Source organism: Larimichthys crocea, unplaced genomic scaffold (genome assembly GCF_000972845.2).
Source record: "Larimichthys crocea isolate SSNF unplaced genomic scaffold, L_crocea_2.0 scaffold33, whole genome shotgun sequence".
Taxonomy (NCBI): Eukaryota; Metazoa; Chordata; class Actinopteri; family Sciaenidae; genus Larimichthys; species Larimichthys crocea.
Window position 1 is genome coordinate 336,132 of NW_020854355.1, and position 10,000 is coordinate 346,131.

General features: G+C 54.0%; 1 protein-coding gene across 1 annotated transcript in view; it reads right to left on the reverse strand.

Moving 5' to 3' along the window:
* Positions 1 to 10,000, reverse strand: part of fbxl19 (F-box and leucine rich repeat protein 19) — a 19,428-nt gene that overhangs the window by 3,804 nt on the left and 5,624 nt on the right. The window contains 10 exon segments of the mRNA XM_027276242.1: positions 7,045 to 7,063; positions 7,065 to 7,174; positions 7,177 to 7,205; positions 7,298 to 7,409; positions 7,412 to 7,459; positions 7,462 to 8,031; positions 8,116 to 8,593; positions 8,781 to 8,812; positions 9,079 to 9,265; positions 9,373 to 9,459. Of these exon segments, the coding sequence (XP_027132043.1) occupies positions 7,045 to 7,063; positions 7,065 to 7,174; positions 7,177 to 7,205; positions 7,298 to 7,409; positions 7,412 to 7,459; positions 7,462 to 8,031; positions 8,116 to 8,593; positions 8,781 to 8,812; positions 9,079 to 9,265; positions 9,373 to 9,459 (1,672 nt within the window).

A 10,000-nucleotide genomic window follows, 5' to 3' on the forward strand; every position in this document is an offset into this window, starting at 1 on the left:
ACGAGACAGGTTGTTTCAATGTGGCCGCTCGTTAGCTCAGTTCATGGTGGCAGTCTCCGGGGTTTAAAAACCTGTACCCCGTCCGCCTCGTACCCCGGGTCCGCCTCGGTACCCCCGGTCCGCCTCGGTACCCCGGTTCCGCCTCGTTACCCCGGGTCGCGTCTCGGTACCCCGTGTCCGCCTCTTACCCCTTGTCCGCCTCTGTACAAACCCCCGTTCCGCCCGCACGGACACGCCGAGGCTCAAAGTGCTCGTGTTGCCGCGTGAAGCACGGCGCTCTTTGTAGCATGCTAACTTTAGAGCTCACGGTGGAACAAAGTTTCCTCCGGACGAGGACCGTAAACCCGGCAGGACCTCGACACAGCGGGTTAAACCGCGCCAACGGCCACGGGACCACCGAGAACTTTTCTGCGGCGCAGCGCTCTGAAGTGCCGTGAGCCCCGGGGAGCGTGGCGGGAGCGTGCGGGAGCGTGCGGGAGCGTGCGGGGGGCGGGCCGACAGTTTGAATGATTACGAGCTCTGACTACACGCTAAAGCAACAGTCATGGCAAGCCGGCTCGGCTCGGGCTCGGCCTTCGGAGCTGGCACCGCTAACCGGATGTGGCAGGTACTTAGAGCTCACCGGGGCGGCCCCGGCGGGTGACGCGCGCCGCTGAGGCTGCGACGATGCGGAGTCACCCGGCCGGGCCGGTAAGCACTAGCCTGCGCCTGCTCAACTTTCATTCAAACCGGCCTCACCGGAGCTACGAGCGACCGGAGCGAACGCGCCAACAAGCACTACCGCCCCGAGCTTCGGCCTCAGCGGGGCGGACACCGTGCGGGATGTGCGGGGGCCGGTATTTTACCTGGAGAGACCGTCCCTCCGAGGATAGTGGATGAGCTCCATTCCGTCCAACCGGCTCCGCTGCCCGCGCGCTCTGCTCTCCGTATGTCGGTTGCCGCGCAGCTCACGCGAATTAATTTTTCTTCCACGGAATCTCAAGCGGGCTTGTCGCCACGGGCGGATCAGTCGGCGGGAGACGAAGCGGAGGTTCCCCGTTTGCCGTGCGGTGGTTTTTCACTCGGATGCGCGGAAACGTTAACGGCCGTGGCGCAGAGTCACGTCCGAGCTTCACGGCCCCCGTTCGCATCCTGTTGTCGGGAGTAAAGGCCGCGCGAGACTCTCCTCTCCCGCGGAAGGCATATCACGCACTGACGGCAGGGCCACTGCGCGTTCAGGGACTGTCCGATAGTTAGCAGTCGGCGGTTAATGCGGAGAATCCGGGGCCTCCTCCGCAACATGTATTAAATTTGAAGTCAATCAAGTGTTTTTAATAAATTTAAACTTAACTAAATCTATTTATTGCATCTGTTTCCGTGTTATTCGCAGGCTAAAAAAATAAACCTTAGCATTAATCTATCGAGTCAATTAGCCCTGTGGTTGAGATGTCCGTCCGTACTCTGTATGTTTCATTAATATTACATAAGAGGAATATTAATTAACAATCCGTCTCTCTTGAACGTAAAAAAAAACTCGATTTTAAAAGACGAACACAGCTTCACTTAAAATCAGAAGCTGGAATAACGAGCACACTGGAGCAGAGTACACCTCCTCTCTTCCCGTCTCCCTCGCGACCCCCACCCGTTTTCACCACGTTTGACGCGCAACGCACACGAGCACGTGGTCTGCGTAGATTTTTTTTCCGCAAATTTGCAAATGTAATTTTTTTTACTTTATCAGAAAAAATAAAAAAATGAAACGTAGTCCACAAAGGTAAGTGAGACTGACTGACGTCGCCCTGGGTTTTTAACAGCGGAAGAAACTGAAGACAGTTTGATATAAGTCACATTCAGCTCTTTTAAAGTCGATGACGAACAGCACAACAGCTGTTTGAATTTCATGTTGAGACACCTGTGAGAGAGTGGTGTGTGATACAGAGACCTGAGACAAGACAGATATATAAAAAGGACTCCTGGCTGTAAAAACAACCCTTGCTTCTTTATTAGTTGGTCATGTTTACATAGTCACTCACGTACTTGCCTTGAGTTGGGTCGTTTTGTCCACTTTTGACTTTTGTTCAAACTTCTTCTTCCATAATTTTTTTTAGTATTATTTTGTTCGCATCACACGGCGGAAGAGTCATGGACAAAATAGAAAAAAAAACAAAAAGCAAACAGAAAAAATCAAGAATGCCCCGTACACAAAACAACAAACTTACATTTGGCAAGAGGTGAGGATGATACGGTGATATGAAGGTGATGAAGATCCAGTGCCTGTTATAAACGCAATGGACACAACGCAGTTTTACTAAGAGAAACGGAATATATGTCTTGACGTCTGAGTGGGTAGAGCTTTCAGGAGGCAGAGGGATTTATCGTCCAAATCAGAAGTTGATCTCCTCAACCTGTTGCTAGGTGACGCTTGAGCTGTGTATATGCGTCATGATCGGCGAGCGTTGATCCTGCGTCCAGCAGTCACATAAAAAATGTTTTTTTTTTTTAAATCAAAATCACAACAGAAACAAAAATCACACGTTCGGAGAACGCTGTGGAAACGTTGAGTCGGCATGTTGTATTGGCACAACGAGGCGACTGGCAGTCAAACTTAACGATTAATACATACTTTTTAATTCTGAACGACAGCCGGTCCAAAACCTCCACAGGGAACAGGAATCCAGAACCAGACGGGACCGGAGCGTTACCTCAGCATGCATCTGTATCATGAGCTAACAACCCAGTTAGCTCGTACTGAAAACCTGCTAACGAGTTTGGAACGCCACGTCAGGTCAACGTCAGTCCAAACGTCACTCAGCGTCACACAGTTCACGTCAACGCCACGTCAACTCACATCAATGTCACGTCAACGTCACGTCAACTCAGTCACGTCACGTCAACGTCCAGTTCAACGTCACGTCAGCGTCACGTCACGTAACGTCAAAAGTCACGTCCAACGTCACTCAAATCACGTCAGGGTCAACGTCACGTCCAGCGTCCATCAATTTCACATCAGGTAACGTCCATCAAAGTCACGTCAAAACGTCACGTCAAAGTCACGTCCTCGTCCATCAACGTCACTCAAATGTCCACGGTCAGTCAACGTCACTCACGTACGTCAACTCACGTCAAAGTCACGTCAAAGTCACCGTCCGCGTCCGTCAAGTCACATCAATGTCACGTCAACGTCACGTCACAATCACATCAATGTCAGGCTACCAGGTCGTCAACGCCACGGTCAACGGCAGGGGTCTACATCAGGTCAAGTCAGGTCTACGTCAGATAGGTCACACGCATGTCAGGTCACGTCGCTCAGTCTACATCGTCAACTCACGCAATGTCACTCAGCGCCAACGTCAACTCAGGGTCACGTCACGTCAGTCACGTCCGCGTCAGGTCTAATCAGGTCAACGTCACGTCAATGTCACGTCAGCGCCAACGCACGGCAACTCAGGTCTATGTCACGTCACGTAAAAAGTCAACGTCAATAACGTCAGGTCTTTTTAAAATACGTCACGTCACGTCAGGCAGCGGCAAGTCAACGTCAGTTCTACTCCGTCAGACGTCAGGTTCAACGTCACGTCCAACGTCAGGGTCTACGTAACGGCAACGCGGTTTCCTTCCGCAGTTTGACGTTGACGAAAGCACAAGCTAACAAACATGGAAACGAGCCGTTAGCTGTTTTAACTGTCCTGTTAGACTGAGCTAAACGTACGAATGTTATCAAGCTTTGAAATAATGATCTACATTGAATCAGTAGCATAACTTGGTAACACAGTTCGCTACATTTTCCTGTTAGCTCAGTTAGCGTATGTTGCTAACGCAAGCTTGTTAACCAAATCTTAATTAGCCTAATGTTAGCCGTTTTCCCTCTCTCCTAAACGTGGTTCCCATATTTTCTCCCAGAGTTCAGTGCGCGAGGTCACGCAACAATTCCCTGCGACAAACACACCGAGCGAACGTAAACATGCTACGGAGGCACTGCTCACCCTGAACCCCATCAACCTGATGACTTATCGTCTGATTGGTTTATTTGTCCTGAAAGTTACGACAATCACGATGGAGCCACCCGCCCCCTCCTCAGTGCCCCCTGCATCACATGACAGACAGCCGAATGAAAACAAAAACAAACGTCACAGGAATGATGTTTGATAAAATCATAAACCGAGGCGATCCTGAACAGGAAACACGGAAGTCGCTGAAGGGCCACAAACAACAAACGGAAACTGAACGACTCAAACAATCTCTCTCTTGTTTTATGTTTTTGGCACTAACGAGCTTCAGGACTTCAAAATCAAAACTCAACGTCAAGAAACCGTGGAGGAGGAGGATGTAAGACAAGAGCGGGATGTTTCAGACGATGAGCACGAATAAATTAAAAAAACCTAATACAAAGACCGAAAAAACTCCTAGAAAATAAACGACACGTCGACCAATCAGTCCGTCGACCAATCAGGTCCATCGACCCATCAAAGGTCCCACGGCCAATCAGGTCCATCGAACAATCAGGTCCATCGACCGAGGTGACAGAGACAGCGATTAGAGCAGGTGAAAAAAAAACAAAAATGGAGGACGATGATTGGAGGCGAATGTTGAAGACACTGAGGCACCACACACGCACACACACACACACAACACACCACAACACACCCCACACGCGCACGCGACCACACACACACAAAACTCACACCCACAAGCAACACCGCACACACCGTGGTTCAGTTCTGACGGTCGGAGTTTGTGGTCGACTGAGTGACTCACTAACGGGTTGAGCTGGTGTGTTTTGACTCCGCCCACGCTCAGGTGAAGATGAACCAGAGGCGTTTAGCTTAGCTTAGCACAAAGACTGAAGCAGAGGGAAACTGTTAGCCTAAAACTGTCACAGAGGTTAGGAATTCCTTGGGGGCGGGGCATGGCAGGGGGGGCGGGAGTCATCACCTCTCAGACCACAGAGCAAGCTACACGGATTGCAGCAAGTTCCCTGTTCTGCAGCGACTGACGAGCGTGGATGTCTGCATGATGATTGTCGTTGGAGGAAGGAAGGAGTGTGTGGGGTGAGTTTTCAAAGGTTTAAAGGTCATTTAAGTAACGTACGATTATACACACACCCAGAGTGTACAGAGAACGAATATGTAACATGCGCAGTTTCTATTTTTACTATTACGACAACTGCCCACAAGGTCCTCCTCCTCGGCACCTCTCCTCCATCATGACCCTCATCCATCAGGACCTCCTCCTCCCATCAGGACCTCCATCCTCCAGCAGACCTCCTACTCCTCCATCAGGACCCGACCTCCGCCTCCTCCATCAGGACCTCCTCCGCATCGTGACCTCCTCCGCCATCATGACCACCTCCTCCTCCATTGTGGGTCATCCAGCCAGCCGACAGAACAAAACTTTTTCAACATCAGAGAATGTTGCAACAGGTTCTCTCCTCCTCCTGCGCCCCTTCCGCGTCCTCCTCCTGCTCCCCTCCCCTGCTCCTCCTCACCTGTCGGTAGTGTAAATAGGAAGGGGCGCTTGCAGGCCAGCTGGACTCAGGTGTCACATACAAGACTTTATTAGGTTAGAGCTGTGCTTTACAGCGTTCTTCTAGGAGACAGAGGAGGAGGAGGGTGAAGGCCGACGTAGACGAAGAGGACGAAGATATAGCCAGCGACGTGGTGGTAGGTGGTGGAGGAGGTGGTGGAAGGAAGCATGGGAGGGGAAGGAGAGCAGCTGTCCGGTCTCAGAGAGAGGAGGAGCAGAACGCCAGTCGACTGTCCGGCAGAGGAGGAGCAACGCGCAACAACGGACGCACTGCGCCGTCCACCTTCACGCAACATGCAACAGATACATGATCAGACGGGGCGCGGTTCTTCTCCCTAACGCTCCGAACACAGTAGTGTTGTCGGTGGTTCCTTACCACTGGTCTTTAATCTTGGACCAGGGTCACGTCGTGGACTTACCTGCCAGTTTGTGGGGGTGAGGTCTCCCTCAGAGGGGAGGATAGGTGAGGTGAGGGTGGTGCACCGTCTGTTCGTTGACGTGTGCCAGACTGGCTCCGGTCTAACCGGTCCCGGTGGAACGGAACGCACCAACGACGATAAGCGCATCCGGCAGGTCCAAACGGCCAATCTCAGCTCCATCAAGTTCTGAAACGCCCCACTCGGGTTTAACCAATGAGCTGATCGACCAAGAGAGAGCAGAGAGAGACGCAAAAGGTTTAATGATCTTCAGAAAATAACCCAACTCCTGTCAGGTGATGTCGGTGAGTGGGAGCATGTCCTTCATCCACAACCTGTCTCTGGTGTCAGGAAGGGGGGCCAGCCATCCTCTCAGTGTGAGTCTTTAGGTCGCTCACCCGCTGAGTCAAGCAGCTGTCAGACAGGGCAGACGGCCGACACAGAGCCGACACTGCCGGCCACGGACACCCCGACACATAAGCTCCAAAGACCTGAGGTCACAGGTCAGGGTCACAGTCAGTCCACTGGACACACAGGTGAGACCACAGGTCGGAGTCACAGGTCAGAGTCACAGGTGAGACCACAGGTGAGACCACAGGTGAGACACAGGTGTCAGACGTCACATGTGAGACTCACAGGTCAGATGTCACAGGTGAGACCACAGGTCAGAGTCACAGGTGAGACACAGGTCAGGTCACATGTGACAGTACGGTGAGTACATCAGGTCACAGGGGACTACGGTCGAGTCACAGGTGAGATACAGGTCAGAGTCACAGTAGAGCACAGGTGACATTACAGGTGAGACTAACAGGTCAGAGAGTCACAGGTCAGAGTTCACAGTCAGAGTCACAGGTCAGGTCACAGGTGAGACTACAGTCAGGTCACAGTGAGACCACAGGTCGAGTCACAGGTCAGAAGAGTCACAGGTCAGAGTCACAGGTAGGACCACAGGTCAGAGTCACAGTCAGGTCACAGGTAAGACACATAAAAGGTGCTCAAACCGGAAGTCGTCTCACATTGTGTGAAATAAGTCAGATTCCCTTCCTGTTTCCTGTCTCAGGTGTTTGTCACATGGCCAACAGCGGAAGGGTTACAGTTAGTTCAGGTAAACAGGAAGTGAGGGCACCTTGCAAGCGGTTGATGAGGCCACATCAGCTGTTTTTTGGAGATGTTGGTATAGCCGGTTGAGGGAGACGGGCTGACGCGGATTGATACCACTCAGCATGTGGGGTGGGTGATGGAGCGCTGCCGGCTCAGTCAATCTGAGTCCACAAATGTTTGTCACAAACCTGAGAGAGACACACCCTGAAGGTCAGACAGCTGTTCAACAGGTGGACGGGTCACCAATCGGAGAGCAGAGAACAGGTTGTGACGTCACTCACCAGCGGCTCCAGGTGCGGCAGACCCCTCATGCATGACGCACAGACTGCTCTCTGGCTCAGGGAGTGAACACTGCCAGCCACACGTCACGTGTCATGATGTGGGAGGAGCAGAGTCGAGCGGCGGCAGCTGGGCTCGGGGGCAGGTGGGCGGCGGGCGACCAGGTGTCGCTCCATCTGCACGGGCCCGGAGGGCGGCGACGGCACGGCCGGCGGACTGCGCTTCATCATCTGCGAGCGCGTGCGCAAGGCGGGACGGCTGTGAGCACGGAGACGCCGCCATTGCTGAACAATCATTAAGGCCGCCTCCGCCTCTCCTCCCCCTTGGAGTGGGGATGGAGGCGAGGAGGAGGTGTTGTTCCTGGACGCCTGGTTCTTGTGTCTGCTAACGGATACTTGTTGCTGCGGCTCCCGTCTGCCTTTGGTCCCGCCCCCTCCTCCCCCACTGTGTCTGTGATTGGTCAGTAACGCCGCTGGCGTTCTCCTTCTCCCCGCCCTCCATCCCCCCTCCCGTCCCTCCTCGTGTCCGTCGTTGCGCGCCTCCTGCCCGTTGCTGCGCTGCTTCCCGTGAAGCCGTCGTGCTGTGAGGAGGAGGCATCTGATTGGAGGAGAGGGGTGAGGGCGGGGGGAGGGAGGTGGAGTTTTTTGGGTCCGGTCGGAGTCGGGCGTGGTCCTCCTCCTCTCCGTCCCAAGCAGACTCCTTTGCGTCCTCGTGGAGGTAGCCCCCCTCTCTCCTCCTCCCCTCTCCGCCGGGACTTATCCCCCCCTCCTCCCCCTGCTCCTCCTCCTTCACCCTCCCCCCCTCCCTCCCCCTCCACCTCCCTCCCCCTCCGACTCCTCGCTGGCGCTGAACCCAAGCTCAGCGAGGCGTCGCTCCCTCTCCCGCTCCCTCTCTCGCTCGCTGCGACTCCTCTCTCTCTCTGCCCGGCCTCCACTGCTGTTGCCGTAGACGAAAGGAGGAGGTGGGGCGGGTGAGGACGATGACGGCGAGGAGCCCCCGGCCTGCTCCCCCCTCAGGGAGTCGTCAGAGTCAGACTCAGAGTCGGACTCGGAGCTGGAGGAGGAGGAGGAGGAGGACTCGGGCCGGCGCTCCAGCAGACACATCCTCTTGAAGCGCTCTAGCTTCTCTCTGTGATGGGAGCGCTGGTCGGCGCTCGATGTCCCCCCCGCGCCTCCCCCACCGCCTCCTCCTCCGGGCTGAGAGGAAGTGGTCGAGGAGGAGCCCTGCAGTCCTCCGGCTCCTTCTCCGGCTGATGAGGTGGGACCGTTCGCCTCCACCGCCTCCTGTTTGGGTTTCTAACGGAGAGAGCGAGAAAAGACTGAGTCAGCAAAATGTGACAATACGACGGAGCTCAACAGACCGGACCGAGCCGGACCGGACCGAGCCGGACCGGACCGAGCCGGACCTGTTAGACAGGTTAACGTCTTCTCAGTGATGACTCAGCAGCTCATAAAATTAACGAATGAATTAAAGAGGTCATACCTTTTTAAGACGCTTCTCATGAGCAGCCTTCATCTGAGAGACAGACAGGAAGAGAGAGACAGGCAGTTAGAGCTGCAGACAGGTTCAGCATCACTTTCTCACTGTATGACAACTGAACTCCTCTCCCCCTCCTCTCTTCTTCTCCTCCTCTCTTCTCCTCCTCCTCTCTTCTTCTCCTCCTCCTCTCTTCTCCTCCTCCTCCTACTCCCCCTCCTCCCCCTCTCTCCTCTTCTTCTCCTCCTCCTCCTCCTCTCTTCACCTCCTCCTCCCCCCTCCTCCCTCCTCCCTTCTCCTCCTCCCTTCTCCTCCTCCTCCCTTCTCCCCGGCAGCTCCTTCTCCTTCTTCCTCTTGTGTCCCCCCTCGGTCCTCCCCACCTCCTCCAGGGAGGGCGGGGCTTTCTTTTTAGGGGGCGGGTCATCAGTGAGCTTCCAGCGGCCGACCTCGCCGTTATCCAGCCGCCGTTTACCGGAGCCGTCCGCCTGATCCTGAACCGAGACACAGACACGCGTTACGACAGGAAGTCTGACAGACCCTTCACAATAAAACTCCTCAGTCTGACAGGGTTCAGGTGTGGTCCTGGTCCGGTTCTTACCTTACTGGTTTTGCCCTCCTTGTGGCACTTTGGACACTCCCAGCAGTTCGGGATCTCATCGTTGATGATTCCTTCAGCCTTCCCCATCTGAGGACACAAAGGACACACACTGTGACATCACAAACACACACTGTGACGTCGCAAACACACACTGTGACGTCGCAAACACACACTGTGACGTCACAAACACACACTGTGACGTCGCAAACACACACACTGTGACGTCGCAAACACACACTCTGTGACGTCACAAACACACACTCTCTGTGACATCACAAACACACACTCTGACGTCACAAACACACACCGTGACATCACAAACACACACTCTCTGTGACATCACAAACACACACTCTCTGTGACGTCACAAACACACACTGTGACATCACAAACACACACTCTCTGTGACGTCACAAACACACACTCTCTGTGACGTCACAAACACACTCTGTGACATCACAAACACACACTCTCTGTGACGTCACAAACACACACTCTCTGTGACATCACAAACACACACTCTCTGTGACGTCACAAACACACACTCTCTGTGACGTCACAAACACACACTCTCTGTGACGTCACAAACACACACTCTCTGTGACGTCACAAACACACACTCTCTGTG